Raw genomic sequence first — 26438 nt, forward strand, 5'->3', positions numbered from 1 at the left:
GTCAACCACGTTAAAACTTGGAATTTCACTAAATGGATGTCAAAAATGGACTCGGGATGTTGAAATTAGCCTAGGAAGGTTTTCGAGAAAATTCTGAAAAATCAACCTAAGGAATATTTTAAGAATATTCTAGAGAATATTCTGAGCCCAATTCAGAAATAGGCTAGCTTGGGACAAAGGCGAGAATATTCTGAGCCCAATTTAGAAATGGGTTAGCCTGGGACAAAGGCTTGGCTTAAGGTTTTGGGCCGGGTTTAGGCTTACGCCCAAGGGTTCGAATTAGCACCTTTTTTTTTTTTTCCTCTTCTTCTTCTCTGGCCGGTTACCACTGCAACAGCCGGATTCTAGGAAGCTCCGAATAACAAAACCTTTACTAACCCTAGCCATGTATTATACCAAAATGAAGATCAGGGAACAAGGATTCGAATAATACCATTGGTTTCCTCGGCATCGGCCAGATTTTGTTGGAAAACGACTTAAAAGCCGTTGGGTTCTCACTAGAGAAACTGGGTTTAAGTTCTAAGGTGTTTTCTGCACCAAAACATCACCAACACGCACATTTAACCTACAAATTAGACTTAGGGTGGTGAGATGAGAAAGATTGAGGAAGTTCCGTGACTCACCTTGTTGGAAATGACGAAAAAATGCCGGAGAAACGGTGCAGACTAGGTTTGTATTTGTAGTTCAATGCCTAAGCATTCAGGTCCACGACCAAGAAACAAGGTGATGCATCTGGTTCGTGGCAGCGATGCTTGTCGGAGAGGATGGTGGTGGTGGTCCAGCGAGTTTCACGAAGAAACGGAGAGTTAGAGTGAGATGAAAGAGAGCTGAGAAGGTTAGAGAGAAGGGTGAAATGACAATCATCCATTGGGAGAGTGAGGTGAGAGAGATTTGAATATTGAGAGACAGTGTCCCAAGATATAGGGAGGCACAGGATGAGTTTTGGTGTGGGTAACCCTAAACCTTAATAAAATAATAAAAAATTCAATCAGAAAATAATAGAATAATAATTTAGTAATATAAAATAGTATAAGATAATTAGAATAGTAATTTCTTCAAAAATAACTTTCGAATTTGTAGTTCCATAAAAGTTCAATCGTAACTCCGATTTCTATTCTGATTGCGCCTACACGTTTGTACCATCGAGTATTTTGAGAATACGTTAAAATAGTAGCTTGTACACGTCACAAAAAGACGGTCAACGAAAGTCAAATATCCTCGCCTCTAATGACATTTTCGTAAAATCACTCTTTTAAAGATTATAAAATCATGAAATTAGGGATGGGTTAACACATAAATACAATGAACCAGTGATATAGGTTGACTATAAAATAATAATAAAAAAATTATAAATGGGGTTTGGAACAGAAGAACAAAAAATAGCAAAAAAAAGAAAAAAAAGAAGAAGAAATAATTAAAGATATAATTAAAAAATTAATTTTTATAATAAATCTTATCAATAAATAATACTTAGTGATAATAAAATAATTCCAAATTTAAGGAATTGGACTTATTTTAAGAAACTGGAGTATTCATGTGGTTAAAAAAATTGAATTTATATCAAGTTTCCCCTAAATAAAACTATTCATAAAATTGTGAAAAATCTAAATACAATATACGCAATAATCTACCTATTGATAGAAAGTAAAAATATTGTCTACTTTGATATTTTGAATTTAATCGCTTAGAACATCTCCTACAAATCTCGTTAAGAAATAGTAGTCCCTCTATTTGAAAAAGGGTGGTGTTATCCACATATCCATATTTACCTTGAGTAATGCTAGATAGACTAAATTTGGAGATTAAATTTGTAAACTAAATGATGTGTCACCAATAAGAAATAAGCACGTTGATCAGCACTTAAAGTAATAATCCAATAATCAACTTATATATTATTTAGTTTACAAAATTTAGTCTCCCTAGCCCTTCCTCTCACACATCTTTCTCAATTTCCGGTTGTCAAGTCGAATAAATTGAAAAATATCAATGAACAAAAAATTAACAAGAATGTGTGAGAGGTAAAAGTCATATTAACTTCTTCCCCTAGAAATGCTATTACTTCGTTTATAGTTGATTTGTGCAAATAAAGTTGAATAATTTAATTTTGAGGTTATCCAACTTAGTAGCAAAAACACCTGGAGGAAAAGAAAAGATTTTAGGAAATTTTATTCAAACCTTATTTTGTATCACTACACCTAATCTTTACATATTCTTGACAAAAAAAAATATATATATCTTTACATTCTCACATTCTATTTTATTTATTCAATATTGTCTCTTTACCTATGACTAAACCAGAAATTATTTAGCAGGTGGATTAAGATAAAATTATTACTACGAAATCAAATGCTCAATTTTCTATAATTTGTTACCACCATAAGGTTGTATAATAGTGTTGACCCTAAAAATTACAAAGCCTACATAGAGCACAAGTCGAGTAACTAATGAGCTAACTATGTCATTCGGTTGATGCGGGGCGTGCCAACTCATCGGCCGAGCTCGGCCAAGGAGTAAAATTTGTTGATGTTGCGTTGAGCGCACTGCTGACTTCTTGATCTTGCAATTACGACCGAGGAAGGAACACGTCTCGACCTTCGGGTTCTCGAGCCTGAAGACAAGGCTACTAGTTCTGCAAAGTTCACGAATTATCCGTGCCAGATTCGGTCACGGTGATTATATTCGTAAAAGTATACGCACGTCGAACCGACTCCAAACTACACAGACACACGTACTCAAAAAAGATGTATGTCTTGATGGTAAATGTGGTTCGGCTGTCAGAATGCCGAACTCTGAAACTCACTTGGCGTTCAATGTGCCGAATGTAGTAACTTGTAACACCTTATTTCGCCGAGAAGGCTAATAAGATGACCTCTTCCGATAAGGATTCGGAAACCCTTCTCGACCGAGACTTAAATAGGTAACCAGTCGGCTTCAACGCAGTGCTGTTTATCCAAACTGAAGGTGGTCCTCGGTCTGTTGATTCTACGGTAACAGTGTTATTTATCCAAACTGAAGATGTTCGCCGGTTCCCTTCACAGTGTTGTTTATCCAAATTGAAGGTGTGTTGGCGGAAAAAGAAAATAAAAAATCTCAAGATGTTTGAGAGGTTTACGTAGAGCAATTGTGTGTTGAATTGGAGGGGGCTTAAATGATGCACTCTGCTTTTTATTTATAGCAACAAATCCTCCTTAAGATCGAGTTGAAACCATATTCGGACTAAGACTTCTTATTCCGATCCAACCTTATCCTGACCAATCTTACTCCTATTAGGACTTTGAACTCACCCCCCTTTTCAGGCTGTATTCATTTACGGCCAAAAATCCTCATTGCATTAGGATCCCAAATGTACTAGGACTTCGACCCATTTGCTCTTGTCCAAATCACTCATTCTTGCAATAGGACTCCACCGCCCTAACTGAGTGGCTTAGGACCACCAGACAGCCCATAGTACATTTGAAAAAGCTTTGGGCCGAATATAAACCTACGTTCGGCCCAATAATATTATTTTGGGACCAAACAAATAGTAAACCTGAAAATATTGTCTCCTTACCCACAACGGAGCCATAAATTATTTAGCGGGTGGATTAAGCTAAAATTATTACTACGGAATCAAATGCTCAATTTTCTATAATTTGTTGCCTACATAAGGTTGTATAATAGTAAACCTGAAAATAATAATTTAAAACAAGAAAATTATAATCTGTTTTATAAGCTTCTGGCCTTCAAAATTTTCAAATGAATAAAATAAGAAACCGTGTGTGGTCTAAAACTTTTAATTTATTACTATTAAATTTTAGTATAGCATTCCTAAAGTTCAAAATTTTCATTTGCTAGGTGAACTATGACAATTAAAAATAGCCCAAAATAATTAGTTTTTTTTTTTTGAACAAACAATATTATCTACACTAAGACCATCTCCACCCTTGGGCTAAAATTCAAATTTTTTACCCCAGAAACAGTTTTTCTGCTTCAACCCTTCTGGCCTAAAATTTTAGTTTGGCTAGGCTAATTTTTTTTTTCTTAAATTAACTTTAAAAAAAAAATTATGTAGACCATTGTAAATTAATTTTATGAACATTTTAATCTAAAAATATTTAAATTCTCATAAATATTGAAAAATCACTAAATCTTTCCACAAAGCAAGCCTTCAACTTTCACCAAACTTTCAACTTTCACCAACCGTTCAACTTTCACTATATAAACACATGTTCAATATCGATTGATCACACCATCTTTCAACCTTCAATCATCCTCTATATTCACCAATCTTTCAACTTTCAAAGTGTTTTTGTTTCCTAAAAATCCTCAATATCTCATCAATGGGTGATAGAAGAAGGCGTATCAGGGCAATGCAGATGACACAATACCAAGCAAGCTTTGACATTGAGGATGCAAAAATGATCAACGCAGAAGCTGAACTTGCAAACTCGCTTATGCAATATGAGCATCATGCCGAATCTAGCTATCGTGGTTCTGTCACGGGGCGTTCATTTGTGCAGTGTGATAGAGAAGAGTGTCATGACCGAGTGATGAAATATTATTTCATCAAGCGTTCGAGATTTCTTGCTCATGATTTTCGGAGGCAGTTTTGGATGAGAAGATAGCTTTTTGAAAGCATCTTGAACGTAATTGTCAATCATGACCACTACTTTACAAGGAAGATAGATGTTGTAGGCCGACAAAGTCTATCACCTCATCAGAAGTTCACATTTGCATTTCGGATGCTAACTAATGGGTGGTCTGTAGACTCGATTGATGAGTATTGCCGACTTGCAGAGACTACTGCTATTAAGAACCTGAAACACTTCTATGGGGCAATTCAAGCCATATATGGAGCCACATACCTTCCCAAGCCAAATCGTGAAGACTTAAAAAGGCTTATGCGCAAGGCAGACAAAAGAGGCTTCCTTGGCATGGTAAATGGTAATAGGTATGAGCTAGGTTACTACTTAACTGATTGTATTTATCCTAGTTGGTTTGCCTTTGTCAAAAGTTTTTCTCATCCTAATAGTGCAAAGAAGAAATTATTTTCGCAAAGGCAAGAGTCTTACAGGAAGGATGTGGAGAAAGCGTTCGAGATCTTACAAGCTCGATGGGCCATTGTTAGAGGGCCTGCATGACTTTGGTATACCAAAGACCTCCATTCAATCATGATGACGTGCATAATTTTGCCCAACCGGATTATGGAAGATGAGTACATTGAAATTGAAAAAGATTTAGACGAAGATGTGGATGATGACCAACCAACGCATGCGAGAGTTATTGCAAGAGATGTTGAATATCTTGCTGCAACCACATATGAGACCCCGACAGGATATGGTCACATTGAGTGAGTATATGAGACGTTTAAATAGAATTCAAGCTCCTCAAGGTCATGACACACTTCACAAGGATTTGGTTGAGCATGTATGGCGCCAAGAAGGTGAACGTTGATGATGTTGGTTGAGCATTTATGTAATAATTTTAAGTGTACTATGTTGGTATTTTCTACTAATAAATTTAAGTGTCCTCTTATGCAAAATATTTTATCTAGTACGTTGGATAAATTATTGGATGGAGGTTGAATTATTGAAGGCATCTATTCTACATCAAAGTGTGGAATAATAAGTACAGTAATTATTGAAGGCATTTAGATTAATAGAAACAATAATTAATAAGCCATAAATTTAATACACACGACAATTAATAAAGTACATAAACTTAATACAAACGACAATTAATAAACCACATAAACTTAATACAACCGATAATTCATACACTACATAAACTTAATAATGATATCCACCATCTTGACTTGGTGATGGACTTGGGATATAGGGTTGAGATGATTTATCATCTTGAAATATACTCCTTATGGCATACTTTCGCAAAATTTCCTTTTGCTTACCATGTAAGAACTTCTTCCTCTCTGGAGTGTCTTTGTCGAGGTCCTCCATCATGAAAATTAATCTTGCTCCCTATCCCCTTCTTCCTTCATTTGCAAATGCATTCGGGCTGCTTCTTCTTGGTAAGAGCTATGGGTTTCTCTCAATCTTGCAATTCCGGTAGCAATGTGTCCACTCAACGAATCTTGGGACTTCCTTTTTCTCTTTGCTTCCTTTAGCTTATCTTTTCCCGGGGGCCTTGCAAAAGAAGGAGTTGGGGGTCATTTCATTGACACCTTCATTGATACCTTCATTTTTGACATTTGTCAGTGTGGCTTCACGTTGAAATAATCTTCCCCATTGTTGGTCCGCATCGGTTCCCCACTTCAGATAATCCTTGAGGACGTCGCAAGCATGTTGCAACTTAAAAACTTGATTTTTTGGTGTTACTCTTGTCTTGTAAATTTCTAATGCTTTGTCACCCTATGCAAAAAATACATAAAAACAATTAGTTGCAAAATAATATTATGTACATGACAAATAAAATATCAAGAAAAAAACTCACAATTTATTTGGCACTCCTTCCACTAGTCATGCCAACCACGGCTCTCTCCAAGCTTCCATTCCATAAAGTGCATGCTTTGTTGATAGTCTTCCACCGATCGTAAGCAACATTACCATCCATCGCGCCACCATTGCAATTTTCATAAAACTTTTCAATGATTTTATCCCACAAAACCTTTTTATTTTGATTCGTGCCAATTGCACCATCTTCGCTAACAACCCATACCAAGCATAAAGCAACATCTTCCTCACAGGTCCAATTACGACCTCTAATATGCTCTCTTGCCATGATGAACAATTTGGAAATGGAAAGAAATGGTAGAAAGAAAAATTGGAAGAATTGTAGGAAAAAATTGAGTTTTGTGTGGATGTTTGAACATATACATAGGTATTTATAGAGTTTTTGGGTGAATTTTGAGTTAAATAATTTTTTTAATTATTTTAGCCGTTGGATTTAAATTTGGGCCGTTAAATCTTTTTTTTATTTATTTTTTATTTTTTATTTTTTTTTACCATTAGATTTGATTATATTCTATTTCAGCCGTTGGATTCAATGTATTTTAAAATAACATTTAAAAAAAACCCAAAATTTGAATCTGGACCGTTGGATCCACCAACGGTACAAAAATGCCAGCCGTTGGATGCAAAAAAGAGCCGTTGGGCTCTGGGTTGTGGCAGATAGCGGCCTTGACAATGGACCCCCTGTCGGGCGCTGAAGGCTCACAAGCCGCGTGGGGCGAGTGAACGGGTCGAGAGTGGGGTAATTTTGGGCAAGTCCACATGTTTGTGGGCTAAATCTTGGGAGAGGTATTTGGCCTTGGTTTGGCATTTAGCTTTTAACCCAAAGATTTGGCTTGGGTTGGGTTGGGTTTTGGGGAGGGGGGAGGGAGGGAGGGAATAAGTGGGGTATTTTGGCTTTTAGCCCAGGGTTGGGTGTAGTCTAATGGACAAGGACTCTCTTTTATTATTATTTTTTTCCTTCCTTTCCCACCCCTCTTGTTTGAATGCTCAAGATTTCATCATTGTAAGGAGCAAAAAAAATAAAAGGGGAAACTTGATATAAGTCCAATTTTTTGAGTCAATCGTAGGAATAGTCCATTTTATTAAAATAAATCTAATTTGTTATATTTAATTATTTAATTATCAATAGTTATCTGTTCAATGATAAGATTTATTATAAAAATCAAATTTCTTCCCAATTATCTCTTTGCTTATTTCTTTTTATTTATCTTTTTGTTATTTCTCGTTCTTCCTCCTGCTTTAAACCCCATTTATAGATTTTATTTTTAATTTTTATAATCAACCTATATCACAGGTTAATTATATTTATCTACCTATATGACAGATTCTTTTTTTATAATCAACCTGTCACAGATTAATGTGTCTTGCTTGTAGGTCTGTTATGTTTTTTCTACCTTTTAATTAGGTTTCATATCTCACGTTTAGGTATTATATGAATTCATATATTTGTTACTTGAGTTAGGATATAATGTTTTGCAGATAAATTTATGTTATTATATTAGTTTTTTAGTTATAAGATATTAAATATATATTTTTTAGAGTTGGAAAATGCATAATATTAGAAGATTTTAATTAATTTTTAATATTTTTAAAAAATATAAAATGAGTATAAAAGAAATAAAAATATATAATTAGATAATTAGATTCATTCATAAAAACACTCTAGATTTTTGGACTTTGATTTAAAAACCCAAAAAAAAAAAAAAAAAGTAGAGAGAGAACAAAAAAAAACTGGGAGAGAGGGAGGGATGGAGCGAGGGAAAAAAGAGGGGCGGAGAACCGAGATAATCCATCCTATAACGGCAGCCGCGGCGCCTCCGTTTTTCACCCGGCAACAAAAAGAAAATTACTGAAAGCCTGCAAATCTTTTATTTTTGGTAAAAAAAAAGCCTGCAAAGTTTTAATCAACTGCTAATTAACCGGCAAAATCTTTTCTAATCACATCACCAAAAGCGGAAAGGGTTCTTGTCTACACTCGAACCCGAAAGAGGTTATAATTTACATCTCAGGAATAAAACATTCATAACTTTCAGCAAAGAATCTTAATCCCAGCACAAACTCTAAATTTCGGATAAGCTCTCACCCTAGATTAGCATACAAGGTAAGAATGTGAGTGACTGAAAGAGTGCAAGGCAGATTTCTTGAGAGAGAGAGAAAGAGAGACTTCCTCACTTTCTCTCTCCTACTCCTCCTCCTCCTCCTCCGGCCTCCAGGGCTGTCCCTAAAGCCAACGGCAGCAGCCAACCTTCCTTTCAACCCTAGAAGAAAAGTTACCACATTTCCCCCAATTTAATAATTTTAATCAAGTTTTTCCCTTAATCCAATCATTGTTTATTATATAAACCCACATCACATTTCCCCAAATTTGCAGCTTCCGAAGTTGTTTTTGTTACTGGGAGGCAGCCAAGCCAAGCAAGCAAGACAGCTTCCTCTAATCCTCCTCCAAAGGAAGAGTCTTGCACACAGATGCAATAAAACCCCAACAACAAACAAACCATCCAAATCCAATCCCCCTCATTATTGTTCAACAATGCTTCTTCCTACCACCTGCATTCTCTTAATTTGTTTCTCTCTATCCCTTCTCTCTAAAGCTTCTTCGTCCTCCTTGAACCTCACCCTCCCTCACCAGCACCCAGACCCTGATGCTGTTGCTCATGAAGTTCAAAGGTTGGAACCCTAATTGCTGCCCCCAAATTACTCAAATCCCCATCTGGGCTCTGCTCATTTTCGATTTTGCAAACTGGGTTTTGCTCATTTTTATTTATTTTGCAAAAAGGGTTCGTCTTGGCTCCCCATTTTTCAGCTAAAACCCCCGTCTGGGTTTGGTACATTTTGGTGTTTAATGCTCTGGCACACTCTGTTTTCAAAAATCCCATCTGGGTTTTTCATAAATCATGCATTTTGAGCTGTTAGACCAAAAACCCCAATCTGGGTTCAGCTAATTTTTTCTGCATTTTACCTCATTTTCCCACTAACCAAACAGGGCACTCTGTTTTTTGTGTTCAGGAGAGTCAATGCGTCTGTTTCCAGGCGCCAAATGCTGTCCATTGATGTCAAGGACCAAAGCCAGTGCCTCAGCGGTAACCCAATCGACGACTGCTGGCGCTGCGAGGACTGGAGCAACAACCGCCAAAAGCTCGCCGATTGCGGCATTGGGTTCGGCATGGAAGCCTTGGGGGGCAAAGGGGGCCTGATCTACATAGTCACCGACTCCTCCGATTCCAACCCGGCGAACCCAACTCCGGGCACGCTCCGCCACGCCGTCATCCAAACCGAGCCCCTCTGGATCATCTTCTCCGCCGACATGACCATCAAGCTCAAATACGAGCTCATTGTCAACAGCTTCAAAACCATCGACGGCCGCGGCGTCAACGTCCACGTCACCGGCGGTGGATGCATAACCCTCCAGTACGTCTCCAACATCATCATCCACAACATCCACGTGCACCACTGCAAGCCCGCCGGCAACACCAACATCGCCTCCAGCCCCACCCACGTTGGCTGGCGCGGCAAATCGGACGGCGACGGCATCTCCCTCTTCGGCGCTCGCAAAATCTGGATCGACCACTGCTCCCTCTCGTTCTGCGCCGACGGACTGATCGACGCCATCATGGGGTCCACCGGAATCACGATTTCCAACAACTACTTTGCCCACCACGACGAGGTGATGCTATTGGGCCACGACGACAAGTACCTGCCGGACAGCGGGATGCAGGTGACGATTGCGTTTAACCACTTCGGTGTGGCGCTGGTGCAGCGTATGCCGCGGTGCAGACGGGGGTACATCCACGTGGTGAACAACGACTTCACGCGGTGGGAGATGTATGCCATCGGCGGTAGCGCTAACCCCACCATCAACAGCCAGGGGAACCGCTACACTGCTCCTCAGGACGAGAACGCCAAGGAGGTAAGAATTGTAATTTTTGTTAAGTTCGTGTCTTTTTTATTTTTACGTTCGGATTAGAGGGAAAATTGAAAAAGGTTAGCATGATTGTTTCATGATTTTGGGAATTGGTTCTTTGGCGGGCCCAGTGGGCGGCGCGTTGGGTTGTTGTAGTCACGCGCTTCCAGCTGGCATAGGTTGTCCCTTTATGCCTACATGTCAAATGGGAAAAAGGGGTTACATGGGATATAAATCATCCCACTTGCACTGGCGTTTAATTTGCATACTTGAATAAAATGCATAATAATCCGATTAATTTGTAATATCGTCGCAAATGTTTTTGATGTACATAAAAATGAGTTTAGGGTGAGAAAAGGTTTTACCTTTGCATGTGTGATTGTTTGAAAGTGAAAAGGGCATATTGGACATTATAAGAAGCTACTGACAGAGACAGTAGTGCCTGACAGTGAGCATGCGTAGGTAGCTGTTGATTTGGCATGACCTTGTGAGAGTCAAAAGACCAAATTGGTTATGATATTTTTGCCCGCGCGTGCTTGCACAGGTGACAAAGCGCGTGGACACGAACGAGGGCGACTGGTCTGACTGGAATTGGAGGACGGCGGGGGACATCATGGTAAATGGCGCGTTTTTCGTGCCGTCCGGCGCGGGAATGAGCACTCAGTACGCCAAGGCCTCAAGCATCGAGCCCAAGTCTGTTGCTCTCATCGAACGAATCACAGCCAACGCCGGTGTTTTCGGTGACCCAAGGTACGTAAAATTACCACAACACCCTTCCCCTCTTTACTTTCTCAACCGTACTACCTGCCACATTAACTGTCATACGAAAATATTTAAGTCGAAAGAAAATTTGGACAAAATGACCAAAGTACCCTTGCATTGCATGATAATTTCTTACTGGGTGGCTTTTTTGGGTGGGAAGCACTTTTGTTAGATGTCTTTCTATTACACACTTACAAGTTAAAATGGTTCTCATCAAAGCACTTAAAAAGGGCTATGAGAACAATTTTACATTAAAAAGCGTTTTTAGTTATCCGAAAACGATTTTTATTATTGGTAGTATAGTTAGGTGGAAATGAAAAGAGTGGGAAAATGGAGTTGGGTTTTGTATGGCTGCACGTGATCATGAGGGGACCATTGGGAATCTAGCTGCATTAGCAGCCTTACAGTTGTTTGAGCTGTCTAAGTCCTAGTGTTGCCCGTTGTCTTTCCACTTCTACTTTTCTGCTTGGCAAAAAGCACCCAATGCACTATTCCCATTAATTACAGCTTATTGAATTACAAATCTGTTATGCTTCCAAAGAGGAAATTACAAATCTGTTTTTGCTTAATTTAAAACAATTAAGCTGTGACCTTGGGATTATATGCAAGTATGTCCGCCCACTCTCGTTTTTGTCATTTGATGCTTTCTAGGCTTCTTGGGCGTTTGACCTTCTCAAAAGACCATCTTATTTTACAAACCAACAAATGGTGCAAATGATAAAAGTGTATGAAAAAAAACATCTTATTTTACTACGAGAAATGCTAAGAGGTCTCTCTATTGATTCTCTAGCATATTTTATTTAACTTTGATTTACGTGCCAGCATTATAAAATGTTATGTAAAAAATATGAGATGTCAGAGAGTCCGTAGAGAATTTCATTTTTTGAATTTCCTTGGCATTTCTCCTTTACTATTGGCCGGGAAGTGAGTTTTCACTACTATTACTATTTACTCTCTCTGTACTCCATTTGTTTAAGCCTCTTAATTGAATAAATTAAAATTAAAGCAGAACTTAGGACAAATGAGAAAACGGGAGTGTTAAAATCACTAATTTATTAACTATTTCGGGATCAACTGAATACCAAAAATGCCCTTGTGCTTGAGATGTAGTTACATTGGGGAGGGATAGGTTTGTCTTTGTGGGGGGAAAAGGTCGGTGCAACATTGTCAACAACTAATAAAGAGTGTCCCCATTAGAAGAAGCTTGTGAGATGTTTGGATTAGTGTGTAAACAGGAGGAAAAGTACTAAAGTTTTGCATGTGGAGCCTTCTTGTTTTTGTGATGGCTTGTGCTGTAGGAGGCCCAGGTTTGGCCATGGCTTCCTGTGCTCCGCATTGGGAAGGTGACTCACATATTCCCATCATCTGCTTTTCAGCCAGCAAGTGTATGGCCCCGCCCCTGCATTTTATTTTGCTATTGGGTCCACTCCTGTGATTTCATAATAATCAAATCCAGATATGGACAACTTGCCCATGCATTGGACCCCAGGTCCTGAGTCTTGACTGATTCTTAACTTTGATGCCATTCAGTCCTTTTAGTTTTCAGATTACAGTACTCTATAGGGTTTTTGTAGATTACTCTTCTTTAGTTTATTAAATCCGACGCTCGGAAATTGAGAGGGGTGTATGAGAAGTAAAAATGAGTGTCTGGATGACATTACTGATCAACGAGTCGGAACAACCCAAGTCCATGAGCCATTCATTGAGAAAAATAATTATTGACGAACGCTGGCATAACGATCTCCAGCTAGCTGTTTGTACTACTTTCGCCGAAGATTGCTTCCAATTCTGTCAAAATTTCAGTAGATTTCTTATCTGACTTTTCCTCGGATTGTTTCTCTGCTGCATTGTTTTCCAATCCTTTATCCCAAAACGGCTAAAGCAATTCCAACAACTTGAGAAAAGGCTTGCCAAACTAGGAAAGCTCCCCCACAGCCCCTTCCCAATCTTAGATTGTTTACTGGTGAAGGCTAACGACAGTCATCCTCATACACGTTAGGCAACTGTTCATGATCTTCTCAGACGTTGCTACATCTTAAAACTTGCTGCAGATTGTTAATTGTTTAGGGTTTATTTTCATGGACTCTTCTGTTGCACCAAATATCACCATTCATGTCCTTTTATTATTCGTTTACTTATCTGGTTGTAACTTTCAACCCTGTTGTCATGTTGTAGGGAAAGCAGTCGCGTAACAAGCCCTGATGACGGGACCATCACCGACGGCGGCAGCACCACCAGTGGCAGTGGAGGATCGAACGGCAAGGGCAATGACGATGACTATTTCGGAATGATATTTGGGAACGGTGCTGGACCAAGCTCTTCATCATCTTCAAGCACAATATTCTTGTGTCTCTTAATTATTTTTATTTTGTACGTTACCACTAATCATGGTGGCACTCTATTATCTTTACCCTTATTAACATTATTATAAAATTCAAACAAAACAAATTTGGGACAAAAATTTCCCAAATTGTTTGATTGCTTCTGTGGTCCCCACACATGCTTTTATTTATCTGCATTATTATAGGTTTCTTGTTCCTTAAGATGACATAATTTTGGGTTTTGCACACTATCAAGTGAGTGAGGTGGTTTTTGAGTGTGTTTTTGACTTTGAAAGATCATGTTTTGGATGTTTTGATTGGTTGAGATTGGTAGGTTTATCGAGGAGAGAAACTTGAGTAGGAGGATCGATCACGTTGTCCGCAGGTCACTTCTCACAAAAGGTATAAATTTATCAACCAGATCGTTTACAGGGCACTTTCCTCATAATAAATAGAACCCATTGTAGTTTAGTTCATGCGACTCCACGATAGTCTCACTCAATGTGAGATTTATTATAGTGTCAGGCTGCTCTATTGAAGTTTCTTCCTTGATGGAGATGATGTCGGAAAGAAAAGAGAAGTAGAAAATTATGGGGAGAATCATAGGATAGGATATGGTTGGTCGAGACGGCATTTTCGGATGGCAAGTCAAATTCAGGGGCTTCTCTTTTTTGTTTTTTTTTGCATCATCAACCAACTATTGTTGAATTTTGAGTGCTTCTTCGAGTGATAATAATGTAGTTTAACATGGCATGTTTCTTCCTTCGAATCTCTCTTATCTTGAGAGCGCCCGCCCCCCTCCCCCTTTTATCCTCTTCTGTTCTTTTAAGCTAAAATCTAAAAGTGCTTCTATGAGTGCTTTTTTCACATTCGTGCACAGTGCTTATTCTACCTTTATGAATTGTGGCCTAGTAAACCAAAATCTAAAAGTGCTTCGATTGCTTTTTTTTAACATTCGTGCAAATGCTTACGATACTTCTGTGAATTGTGTGCTAGTAAAACAAGGAAACAGAAACTGAAGAAAAACGTTTTACATAGCAAGGTTTATTTGAAAGCCGGAAATGGTGTGGTGCTCCTACCTCTAATCGCAGAGCATTTTTCAAACACATTCCACGGCAAAGATTCTGATTCTAGCCTTCTCTGTTCATTGCCCTCGACAACGAAGGAAGAAAAAATAAGGCCAAAGTGGTGAGTTTCGTACTGCATGCATTCCCAGAAAGCCACTGCGATAATCGTTAAGAAAATTGAACAAAAATACATTTATAAGCTTGTCAAAGAACACGAAATCACCGAGTAATTTGACCCAGAGAATGAACACAGCCTAAGGTAGAAAATGTATAATCAAAAGAAAGTATGCACATAGCTTTTCCCTTTTGGGAAGAATGGAAAACAATGGCAAAATCTTTGCAAGCATTCACAATCTGCCATCACAGTCATTTCACCTTGTTACAATATATTTTCCTCCGTTACGGATTATCTGTAGGCTTGGAAGGACTTCAACATTGCAACAAGTTGGAAAAAAAACCATCTAAGTAGAAAATTTGAAATATTTATGTCCTATATTTAGTTAATTAACCAAGACCATATCCTCACCGCCTGCATTTGCCGCCACTGCTTCTATTCTCTTCCAAGTCAATTCCCGCTGCTCTTCCAATTCTCTAGTCCTGTTCTCTCTCTCTAAGTATTGCTGTTGGCACTCTGCAAACAATTCTGTGTCCATTTCCTGGAACATCCTTCGGACGTTTCCTGTCAATCCATGGATTACTTGGTTCCAGTGACCTTCCGTATTCTTGTCTAACGCTTCAAAGACTAACGGTAATATCACATTACGGTTCTGAGAAATTAAAGTTACAATGTGCTCACTGTTCCACAAGTAAAGAGCTCGTTCAGCAACCTGCCACACATGTTTACATTAGAAACACTTCTCAAACAGAACCAGAAACACTTCTCAGTTAAGCTTTCTAATTCATTGCCAAGAAGATATTTTGTTGTGTGATGACAAGTAAGATGCATGTACCAATAGATTCCGATCCAAAATTAGTGGTAATACAACAATGCGGTAACTTTATCGATTAAAGGAGAGAAAATGTGAAACTATAGACACTGCCTAGCTGTTATGAAAACTCAGGACCAAGCAAAGGTATTTGTTGGCTAACCTGTCCTTAACCCTCTTTGGGGACAACAGTTTTTGCTTAAAAAAAAGTACTCTAATTTATAATTGGAGTGTTATACTCAAATTTCAAACCCATTATTCTCCAATCATCTATAAATAAACCCTTCACAATCCAAACTTTAGAAGGAAAAAAACACCAATTTGATTAATAGAAGGGCCCAATCATGATAAGTAGTTTATACAATGGCTAGAAAATTACAAGCATGCCATCAAATTTAAAACCAAGCCCAATGCCCCACTTTTACAAACCTAAGTAAAACACCTTTGGAATGGCCCAATCATGACAAGCAGTTCATGTACGTTGCAGAGGTGGATGATTATCAGCCTAACACTGCCAGCAAGCTACACACAGCTATGTATAGACACCCAAAACCTGCTGTCCAAAAGACTGGCACGTGTGTAACATAAGAAATTAAAACACTATTGGGAGATCACCAACTTGGAATGACATACACATCGAAGGAATCATTCCCATTCGGTTTAGGTTCAATCGGTCCCGGGTGACAATGGAAGAGGGCAAGGGAAACCATCAAACAGTAATCAGCATACAATAAACAGGTAATTCTCTATCAACTTATTAACTTATTTCATAGTATCCGATGTAATTAATTAATGACACATTTTGATCACATTTATCTCAACAATGTTAGAGAGATTACTGATGAAAATAACAACATTCCAAAACCAAAATGCCCTCTAAAGATAAAGATGCTTTTGAAACGCAAAAAACAATTAAATGATATCTACCATGCTACTTGTGTAAAAGGAAACAGTGTCTTTGGCATTCACCTGGAAATGAGGGCTATTAAGACAGCGTCCAATCTGTCTAAAAAGCGGAAGCATACATCTTTGAAACTCGTCAGCCTGTGTAGCCTGCAAAACGTCTTCCAACTCTGCGAGAAACAGAACCTCCTTTTGACAATTGGTGACCGGCCAATACTTCAATAACCCCTTGATCACCGGTTCGGCCAACTTAGAATCCTTGTCTACAAACTGTATGATACAATAGGCCAACTGGTAATGATACGCAGATATGGACTTGGGTTTGTGCAGGGGAATAAGTGCCCTAATTAGGAACAGCTTATGCTCCTCTTTCATCGGCAACGCAAAGCCGTTTATTATACTCCCTAGAATCTCCAACAACTCACCAATCCCACAATGCTTCTGTGTCTCGAATATAAACCTATAAAACACATTGTTCATGGCCTTCCTAATAAAGGGTCTATGAACCATGAACTTCCCATAAATCCTATGCAAAAGGGTTTTCAAATACTCGCGTTCCCGGGGATCCTCCGAATCGAACAACTCCATTAACCTCAGCACAAATACATGATCAATGTAACGCTTGGCAACTTTAGCATCGGTTTCAGGGGAGGCAATGTACCTTAACAAGAGTTCATAGACAATTTGGAGGTGGGGCCAGGAGGGTTCCTGATAAGGTTCATCCTCGTCCGGTTCGACTAGGTCCGATGACGGCGGCAGGCACCGGAAGATGTTGATGGACACCATGCGGATGAGGTCCTCTTGTATTGGACCGGTGAGCTTGCAGGAACCGGAGTCGATGAAGTCGACGAGCTCCATTAGGGTTTGGCGCTTGAGCTCCTTCTCCCCAACAGATTTGAGGGAGCTGGAGAAGTCGCAGCAGAAAGAGCAAAGCTGGAGCTTTTTGAGGAGGAGGGCCGGGCGGTCCGAAACGGCGGCGTCTCGGAAGAGAGGGAGAGTTTCCATGGGTGGAGAGAGAGCGGCGAGTTGTGACTCGGGGTCGAACTCGGAATCCGTGGAATCGGGTTTTGGGGATTTGCGGTGGCCGCGTTTTATAATTTTGGTGAGCATTTTTTTTTTTTTTTTTTTTTTTGTTTTTTTTTTGGGTAGGGAATTTTGGGAAGGGATAAGGAGGACCTAGGAGACTGGAATGGAGAGGAAAGTTAGGGTTTTGGGGAAGGGATAAGGAGGGATTTGGGGGGAGAGGGATTGGGGATTGGAAATCATTTGGGTGTACGGGAGGTGGGAAAATTTGCAGAGAAAGTGTGGGAAAGTTTGGAGAGTGGAGTGTGATTGAGGAAGTAGTTTATGGTCACTCTTGTTCCAACTGGGGGAGTAAAGCTAGACCATATATGGAAAGTTATTTGACTTTCTGTCTAAATATCTCGTTTTATTTGGAAATTTTACTAAAATATCAACTACCTCAGTGTTTTTTCTTTCTCCTTTGGACGTGTACAAAAGTTTAGGGGTCATTTGCCGTGTTTTTAAATTATCAAAATCGTTTTTAGAAAAAACATTTTTTAATTCTAAAAGCATTTGAAATGTTTTTTTTTTCTTTTCAAAATTAACTTGTATTTTTACCAAGATTTAGTTTAAAAAAGATTTTCTTCAAAATTTTTCTCTAAAAATGTCTCCAGTCATTTAAACGTTCTTCCCAAACTAGCACTTACTACGTGTTTCTTTAAATTTTCCAAGTCTTTACTAAGAGATTCTAACACGTCACGTCACCATATATATAGGATATAGCCACATAATAAGAATAGAGAGATTTTGCCTTATCACCGAGTGTGTATATCGCCAGAAAACATGTTTGTACAACCACACCCCCATGCGTGAGATGATGGAGAACTGCAAGAGGTGATGGTTGGAGCGCGAAAATCATTTCCCTGGAAAATAAGGTAAAGCAAAAAATTTGGAAGCATATTTGTCAAACAGATTAAGAGACTTTTCATAAAGGAGGAGCAGAGATCCAACATTTTTACTGCCAAAATACCAAATCCTCATTAGTAACTTGAAAATAAGAAGGAAAAAGAAGGTGAAAAATTACCACATCAAAAGGCATCATCACCCTGGATCCATGTTTCGACAGATTGGAAGCAACAAGGATGGCCCACAAAACCAACATACAGGATTACTGAAAAGAGTTCGGTTTGATTCATAGAAAAACCCGATTAAATTAGGCAAAAGCTCCAGCAGCAGCAGAAGGCAGTAAGAGTACGATTGCTGGTTTAACCACTGTTGGGGCACTCCCTTGCGAAATGGCCGGACTGTCCACACTTGTAGCAGCCACCGGAAGCACCACCGCCCTGGGAGCAGTCCCTCGCCATGTGCCCAGACTCACCACACTTGTAGCAAGCACCACTGCTACCACCTCCACCGCCCTGGGGGCACTCCCTAGCCATGTGCCCTGACTCACCACACTTGAAGCAAGCACCACTGCCGCCACCTCCACCACTACGGCTGCCACCACCATAGCTTCCACCGCCCTGGGAGCAATCCCTCGCCATGTGCCCCGACTCACCACACTTGTAGCAAGCACCACCACTGCGGTTGCCACCACAATAGCCCCCACCGCCCTGGGAGCAGTCCCTTGCCATGTGCCCGGACTCACCGCACTTGAAGCAAGCACCACCTCCACCACCCTGGGGGCACTCCCTCGACATGTGCCCGGCCTCACCACATTTGAAGCAAGCACCACCTTTACCGCCTCCACCGCCCTGGGGGCATTCCCTGGACATGTGCCCAGACTCACCACACTTGAAGCAAGCACCACCTTTACCGCCTCCACCGCCTTGGGGGCACTCCCTCGACATGTGCCCAGACTCACCACACTTGAAGCAAGCACCACCTTTACCGCCTCCACCACCCTGGGGGCACTCCCTCGACATGTGCCCAGACTCACCACACTTGAAGCAAGCACCACCTTTACCACCTCCACCGCCCTGGGGGCACTCCCTCGACATGTGCCCGGACTCACCACATTTGAAGCAAGCACCACTGCCCCCGCCTCCACCTCTACCCCCAAAACCCCCTCTACGCCCACCATCTCCAAAACCCCGTCCACCTCTCCCACCACTTGAATCCTCAGGTTGGTCTACATTCCCACCATCTGTTGAATTCCAACCGCTTTTACTGCCCCAACTAGATTTCTGATTTGCATCACCAGAGCCTGAGTTCCAACTACTTTTTTTGCCCCAAGTTGAATCCTGGTTCCCACCAGTGTCATCAGATCCAGATTTCCAATCACTTTTCTTCCCCCAACTAGAATCTTGATTGCCACCAGTCTCACTAGATTGAGAATTCCAGGTACTCTTCTTCCCCCAACTAGAATCAAGATTTCCACCAGTGTCACCAGATCCAGAGTTCGAGTTGATTGTCTTGCCCCATGTAGAATCCTGGTTCCCACCTGAGGAAGTAGATCCGATGTTCCCATCACTTTTCTTACCCCAACTAGATTCTTGACTGCCACCAGTCTCACTAGATCCTGAGTTCCAAGTGCCTTTTTGGCCCCATTTAGAAACCTTATCTCCCCCTCCACCACTTGACCCACCTTGCCAAGCTTTAGTTTGACCCCAACCTGATGATTGATCTCCCCCTCCACCACTTTGTTCTTCATTGGTGGCAGATCCTTTGCCCCACTTGCCTCCGTTGTTCCCCACTCCGCCAGTGGTTACATCAGCTTGTTTACCCCATGAAGACCCTCCAGTTTGTTTACCCCATGAATCTCCAGCTGGCTTACCCCAAGAAGAACTGCCATCTTGCTTACCCTCTGTTGAACCGCCACCTGCCTTACCCCAGCTTCCAGTCTGAACATTTTCAACTGGTACTGAACTTTTCCACCCTGCATCACCAGCACTTGATTCATCTTTACTGCTCCAGTTCCCTGTGGCTTTATTCTGAGGCTTACCCCAAGCAGGCCCATCACTACTGACTGCATTTCCTTTGTCCCAAGATTTCTGTTGACCCCACCCAGGACTTGAAATATCCCCAGATGGTACATCAGAATTCTTTCCCCATGATCCTGCTTCAACAACATTTTTACCTTTGCCCCATGAATCCAGTTGACTCGTCCCAGCAAGTTCAGCCTTCTTCCCCCAAGAGCCACTTCTTCCCCAGTCAGCACCTTGATCATTGTTATGTGGGGCACTGCTGTCACCCCCAGTTTTAACACTTGATTTCCCCCATGAGTCGCTTTTTCCCCAGCCAGTGCCTTGATCATTGTTATCTGCTGGTGCACTGCTGTCGACCCCAATTTTAGCACTTGATTTTCCCCAAGTGTCTCTTTTTCCCCAGCCAGCACCTTGATCATTGGTATCTGGTGCACTACTGTCACCATCACTTTTGGCACTTGATTTTCCCCAAGCGTCACTTTTTCCCCAGCCAGCACCTTGATTGTTGTTATCTGCTGCTGCTGCTGCTGCACCCCAGGACGAACCTGTACTTGGAGCTGCTTTGCTCCCCCAAGAAGTATCATCATCTACAGGTTATGAAAAGAAAATAAATGAAGCATCTTTGCCGAAAAAAGCACTGATCATCAAAGACGTTGATATCATTAAACTTCAGAACCGAACATACCTTTTTTAACATCATTAATAGGATTTGCACTAGCCCAAGAATTACTGCAAGAATGTGGCCATCAGCCTCAGATTATACACAAAGAAACATGGTAAAAAAACATATCAAATAAACAAACAGAAAAACTACGTTTTGTACAAATATAAGACAAATTTTGTTGGGTTACCTTTCACCAGATGCCCCTCCAGCATTCCACCCACCACCCCCGGCTGATGCCCCTCCAGCATTCCACCTATCACCCCCAGCAGATACCCCAGCTCCATTTGTCCAGTCTTCAAATATAACAAGCACCATAGGTCACATTTTTAAGGGTCAAAAACAAAATATCTGAATACAACAGTGCTCTTTCCATATATGCGGCATGTTATGTTGACTACATTGATAACCAACTGAATGCGGTCAAGATTAATAACTTTAAACAGTATACCATGTCAAATTGTCCGGAATAGAGAAACATTGCCCCATATATAGCTTTAAGATAAAACTAAAGTATGGAATGGAAGTAGAAATTGCTTCCAGAAGATTCATACCATTAGAGCCTCCTTCCGTTCCGAGCAAATCAAATGGTTTTAAACTGGACTCCGGATCCTCACTTTACAGAGAAAGAGGACATTAGCAGACTTATTGAAAAGACAATTAAGTAATGAAAAGCTTGGCATAAATGATGAATTGACTAAAAATAATTACCTAATCAGCACACTAGAACTCTTTCCACGAACTTCAGAAATATGCTCTTTTGTAACTGCATAACGATGAAACAACAAAATTATGACAGATGTAGAATTACATTCACTGATCAACCAGCCAAACTCCATGCAGTAATCAAAATGATATTGACCAACCTGTGAGAACCTTTTGCTGAGAATCAAGCTTAACAGTAATATCAGCACGGCGTATAGCCAAGATTCGACAGAGGTATCCCTTCAACGGACCCACACGGATTCTTACAGTTTGACCAATTGAGAACATTCCATCTTTATCACCCTGATTGACTGCATTAAATAATTAATCAGGAGGCAGAAAACTTGATATTAACAATTGAAAACTTAAATCACAGCATTAGCACTGATACATACAGTTACTATCCCTTTCTTGCCATGGCTTTTTTGGCGATAGCGGGGATTTAGGAGACGACATGAAATCTCCAAAACCCAGAGCACCTGAGTCCCCATCCTGAATGAGAGAGAAATATCATTACCAACACCTTCTTGCTAATATGTAATATACCGTACAAGAATACTCAAGGAACACAAAAAAAATAAGCTTCCTACCTTTTCTTTGCTAGAATCAATGTAAAGCTTAACTTTCTCACACATTTGGGATTTTGAGCAAAAATAACCACCATTTGCTGTCTCGTTCTCATCATACAAGAATATGGTGCCTCTATATATTTGCTTAACAATACCCTGCCTACCCTGCAAAATTGGGACAAACTAGTGTTAATACTCCAGACTATGGAGGCACATGTACAGTGTACCTCAGTAAACTCTTTTTCAAGTACTAAGATAATGATCTCAGGTTGTGTCAAACCTCCAAAGGTCCTTCCGACACTTTGACAGTATCACTAACGCATATGGCCTTCATGTGCCTATCTAATGCCGTAAATTTCATATCAGAAAGAACATTCTTTAACTCACGCTTCTGAACCATCAGCACAATAGGTCCTTCCACTCCCTCTTTCAGAATCTAGGACACACATTATAGAGTGTTAGTACGCATTTTAAATCATCTGAGGAAACAAACTAGATTTTGTACCTTGTAACTATCATCTTTCTCCATGCCTATTACAAGACCAAAATCTTTCCGGCTGCAAAAGAAATCATGACCAGTAAAAATCATTTTGATGTACATAAGCAGTTCATGGAAGGTCACCAAGGTCACATAAGTTCATACAGGACTCACCCAAAACAAACAAGATCATACAGTTCAAAACCACTCCCACCAGAGCCTGAAGAACCCCCGCCTTTCCCCATAGACGTTGATGAGTCCTCTCCCTTCCCCATTGAACCTGACGAACCCTCTCCTTTCCCCTTAGACCCAGATGAACCCTCTCCTTTCCCCATAGACTGCGATGAGCCCTCTCCTTTCCCCATAGGTCCTGATGAACCCTCTCCTTTCCCCAAAGATCCTGATGAGCCCTCTCCTTTCCCCATAGACCCTGATGAGCCCTCTCCTTTCCCCATAGACCCTGATGAACCCCCTCCTTTCCCCATAGAACCCGATGAACCCTCTCCTTTACCACCACCTTCTTCAATTTTGATGGTCCGCCTTTTCTTTTCTGTTGTACCATAAAGTTCTGTAAGCCAGTCCTCGTCCTCATTTTTGGTGTTCTCAGAAGGCTTGAATTTCAGTAGTTCCTCTTCTGATGGCAGAACACCCCAGAAGCTTAATGAATCTATTGATACTTTTTTGTACAAATATCCATCCTTGAACATCAGACCATCAAGAAACTCAAACTTCATGCCACTTTCACGATCAGTCCTGTACTGAATGAGAGGGCGGAACTCCCTACACACAAAATAAATAAATAAATAAATATCAGATCAGAAACTAGCATGAAATAATGAACTACCAGCCAATGATCTGTGTCATACTCAAGTTCGTTTGAGCTGATCAATCTTGGGGCAGGAGCAGGCCTTTTCTTTCTAGTACCTCCTCCACCCTATAGAGTGAAAGGAATCAAACACATACAGAATCTTAAATCGTATTCAGATTCAAAATAAAATCTGGATAGCAAAGTTGCAGATACACAAAGACATCACATATCCAAAACCAATTAAACAAGCATTAGAGGAAAGATATTGATGACAATGAACCCGTTACCAACAAACAGGAAGAGGAAAGCATGTGATAAAGAAACTCAAACAACAAACAGAAACAGGAAAGATAGTTCTTACAAATTTTGCAGCCATTGCTTGAAGATCAATTCTGGGGATCAGCTTTAAGGTTGCTCTTTTTCGTAAATCGTTCACAAACACAACCTACAGAAACAAAATCCAGATAGGGGAAACAAGTGTCAACCCTTAAAGCAACCCAACCAACCCAACTTGGGACAAATTATACCTGTGCCAAATCACCCTTGTAGTTCCCATTCTTCACACGGGCCCACATGCCCGCAGTAATTCCATTGGATTTAGTCCGAGGAGACAGCAAATGAGTAACTTCATTATTTGGAACTGGCATTACTCGGGAAGGGTATATACTACAAATTCCTTTACATGCCTAAGAAAATCAATGATGGTTCAGATATTAGTAAATTAAGATTAAGAATAGTATTGCCCAAACAAGAAACTTTTCCTGTATTGACCAATAAAAAGATCAACTTTCTACAACATCCAAAGAAACGATCACCTCATTAATATCAGACTGCTTGTCAGCTTCAACGAAAACAAAACCCTTGATGTGCTCAACAGCAAATGCAGAAACAATCTGTAGTTTGGTACCTAGTGATCGGAAGTCAACAAACTTTTGCATCATACAGAAAGCTGAATGCCTCTCACGTCCAACCTACAGCCCAAAACATTTGACTGAGAAATGATTGTGGTTCTTTATAGAAGAAGAAAAAAAGAGAGTCGTTTGGAGCTATTTCAGAACTTTTCTACCCAGAAAAAAAAATATGTAACATAACATTCAATGTCATACCATGCATTTTACTTTCCAGATGACTGGATCCTTAACAGTAGGCAGAACATTTCCATCAATCGACCTTTTGTTCTCATAATTATCTTCAGCATAGGTTACATTGCTAGAACCACTCCTGTATCGTTCTTCCATCATTTTTTCAAATTCTTCACCATCCAGATCCTCCTCCTTAGGAACGAATGGAAGGTTATGTGCTTTCCATGGGTCATTCTGGGCTACAGGTTCTGTTTCAAATTCTTCATCCATAAAATCTGCAATCAATCATTTCAAAAGAAACTTCCACTGTAAACACAGATTTCATAGGTGAAATGCAGAGACTCATTTATCATGGTACTTTTTTTGCACACCTAAGACATATATTCCATGACTAGTCATAACTAACCCTGTACAATTACGCCAAAATTTCACCATCTACCGCAAAAGTGCAGCTTGTTTTGATGGACTTCACGATGTGGGCACAGACGCTTGTTATAACGGTTTTTTTTTTTTTTTGGTCAAATGATAGATTTGTTTTTTTTTTTTTTTTTTTTTGTCAAACGATAGATTTTGTTAGATTAGTTACCAGCAGGGTTTGAACCCACGCCGTCATACAAGGGCTCAACACCTTTCCACCACTTTGGTAAAGGGCCACTTGCCAAACGATAGATATATTAGATTAGGGAGTCAATGGGGTTCAAACCCACACCGTGGTGCAAGGAAACACTCCTGTGGTAGAGGGCCACTTGCATCACTTATCATAACCATCACCAACCCAAAAATGTAGTTTAGATGTCCCATATAACACAGCATGCAACTGCAATAGTGCATACTGAACAACATCAGCACAACAATGTCCAAATGAACATAAGTTTCATTGTATGAAATTGGTATCGACCCAATGAAATTGAAGAAAGTCTCTCAAAACCATTTTACATTATGGTCAACAAACAAGTTTAAGAAATTAAACAACCCCACTATACACTTCAAAAATAAATTGATCAATAAACTTTATAAAAAATTGAACCTCCACCAAGCAACCACAAAAGCCAGAAATTCAAACATACAAAGGAAAACGCATAAAAATTAATAAAGATAAACCTGTCAACATGCACAAAGGAAGCTAAAAAAAAAAATACCCATTTCAAAAACCCTAGAAATCCGAAACCAGATGGAAAATGCGCGATCCAAAACGAAGTCAGAAACAGAATATACCGTCATCGAAGTCACTGTCGATTCCGTCGTCGGATTCGGCAGCGGCGTCTTCGAAGAATCTGAGGACGCCGGGGTTGCTCCTCTTCCGGCCACCACCGGACTTGTCGTCGTCGTGCTTGCGCTTGCCGCCGGAGAATCCACCTCCGGTGGCGATCCCCTTTCCCTTCGACGCCATCACAATGTGAGGTTTCTGAGAACGATTGCCTCAATCTCACATGCAGCGAGAGAGAGAGAGAGAGAGAGAGAGAAGTTTCAGTCTTTGGTGCCACTGCTGACAGGTGAATTGGGCCTCAAAGTTCTCAGCTTTTTTATGTGTAGGTGGCAGGTGGGGAAATAGAAAGTGTTTGCGATTTTACACTCCTGTCCTTCGTTTGTACGCTTTTTGACGGCTTTGGCGTGGTTGTTGGCAAGTGGGTGTTAACGTCAAATCAGTTTATGCTTGGTGAAATGATGGAAAGAAGGCTTTGGTGACATGTTCTTGCTACAAATTTGGAATTTTCTTTTTTTCTTCCTAAATTTCTATTTTGAAAAAAACAATATGTTTTGTTGAAAATTCATCAGTCACTTCTGTTTTTATCCAATCAGATTTGGATACGTGTCTAAATCATTAAAATTATAAACACAAGCTAGACACTATTTAAATCTAATTAGGTGAGAGTAGA

The 26438-nt window shown here is 40.2% G+C and overlaps 4 protein-coding genes across 5 annotated transcripts; 2 read left to right on the plus strand and 2 right to left on the minus strand.

Moving 5' to 3' along the window:
- Positions 1 to 4319: 4319 nt before the first annotated feature.
- LOC137734387 (uncharacterized) lies at positions 4320 to 5120 on the plus strand. Its single transcript, XM_068473664.1, has 2 exons — positions 4320 to 4582; positions 4658 to 5120. The coding sequence occupies exons 1-2, from the start codon at positions 4320 to 4322 to the stop codon at positions 5118 to 5120; spliced, it is 726 nt and encodes a 241-aa protein (XP_068329765.1).
- A 3345-nt stretch (positions 5121 to 8465) lies between these two features.
- Positions 8466 to 13590, plus strand: LOC137735338 (probable pectate lyase 12). The gene is made up of 4 exons (XM_068474757.1): positions 8466 to 9116; positions 9456 to 10356; positions 10895 to 11100; positions 13288 to 13590. Exons 1-4 carry the CDS (start codon positions 8980 to 8982, stop codon positions 13541 to 13543), a joined length of 1500 nt encoding a protein of 499 aa, XP_068330858.1. The 5' UTR covers positions 8466 to 8979; the 3' UTR covers positions 13544 to 13590.
- A 1159-nt stretch (positions 13591 to 14749) lies between these two features.
- LOC137735339 (serine/threonine protein phosphatase 2A 57 kDa regulatory subunit B' alpha isoform-like) lies at positions 14750 to 17794 on the minus strand. The gene is made up of 2 exons (XM_068474758.1): positions 16396 to 17794; positions 14750 to 15327 (listed from the first exon to the last, which is right to left on the minus strand). Exons 1-2 carry the CDS (start codon positions 17437 to 17439, stop codon positions 15001 to 15003), a joined length of 1371 nt encoding a protein of 456 aa, XP_068330859.1. The 5' UTR covers positions 17440 to 17794; the 3' UTR covers positions 14750 to 15000.
- Positions 17795 to 18066: 272 nt separating this feature from the next.
- Positions 18067 to 26183, minus strand: LOC137735227 (protein RNA-directed DNA methylation 3-like). Of its 2 annotated transcripts, XR_011068622.1 has the most exons (18): positions 25777 to 26183; positions 24586 to 24836; positions 24295 to 24450; positions 24007 to 24165; positions 23841 to 23924; positions 23538 to 23605; positions 22846 to 23451; positions 22699 to 22750; positions 22474 to 22629; positions 22215 to 22358; positions 22020 to 22116; positions 21786 to 21935; positions 21631 to 21685; positions 21474 to 21535; positions 21110 to 21215; positions 20944 to 20987; positions 18416 to 20845; positions 18067 to 18254 (listed from the first exon to the last, which is right to left on the minus strand). XR_011068622.1 is itself a non-coding variant. In XM_068474635.1 (17 exons), exons 1-17 carry the CDS (start codon positions 25949 to 25951, stop codon positions 18597 to 18599), a joined length of 4614 nt encoding a protein of 1537 aa, XP_068330736.1. In that variant the 5' UTR covers positions 25952 to 26183; the 3' UTR covers positions 18412 to 18596. The 2 variants fall into 2 exon arrangements, 1 of the variants encoding a protein (XP_068330736.1); XM_068474635.1 differs by lacking the exon at positions 18067 to 18254 and having other exon boundaries at positions 18412 to 20845.
- Positions 26184 to 26438: the final 255 nt, after the last annotated feature.

This window comes from Pyrus communis, chromosome 5 (assembly GCF_963583255.1).
Source record: "Pyrus communis chromosome 5, drPyrComm1.1, whole genome shotgun sequence".
NCBI classification, from domain to species: domain Eukaryota; kingdom Viridiplantae; phylum Streptophyta; class Magnoliopsida; order Rosales; family Rosaceae; genus Pyrus; species Pyrus communis.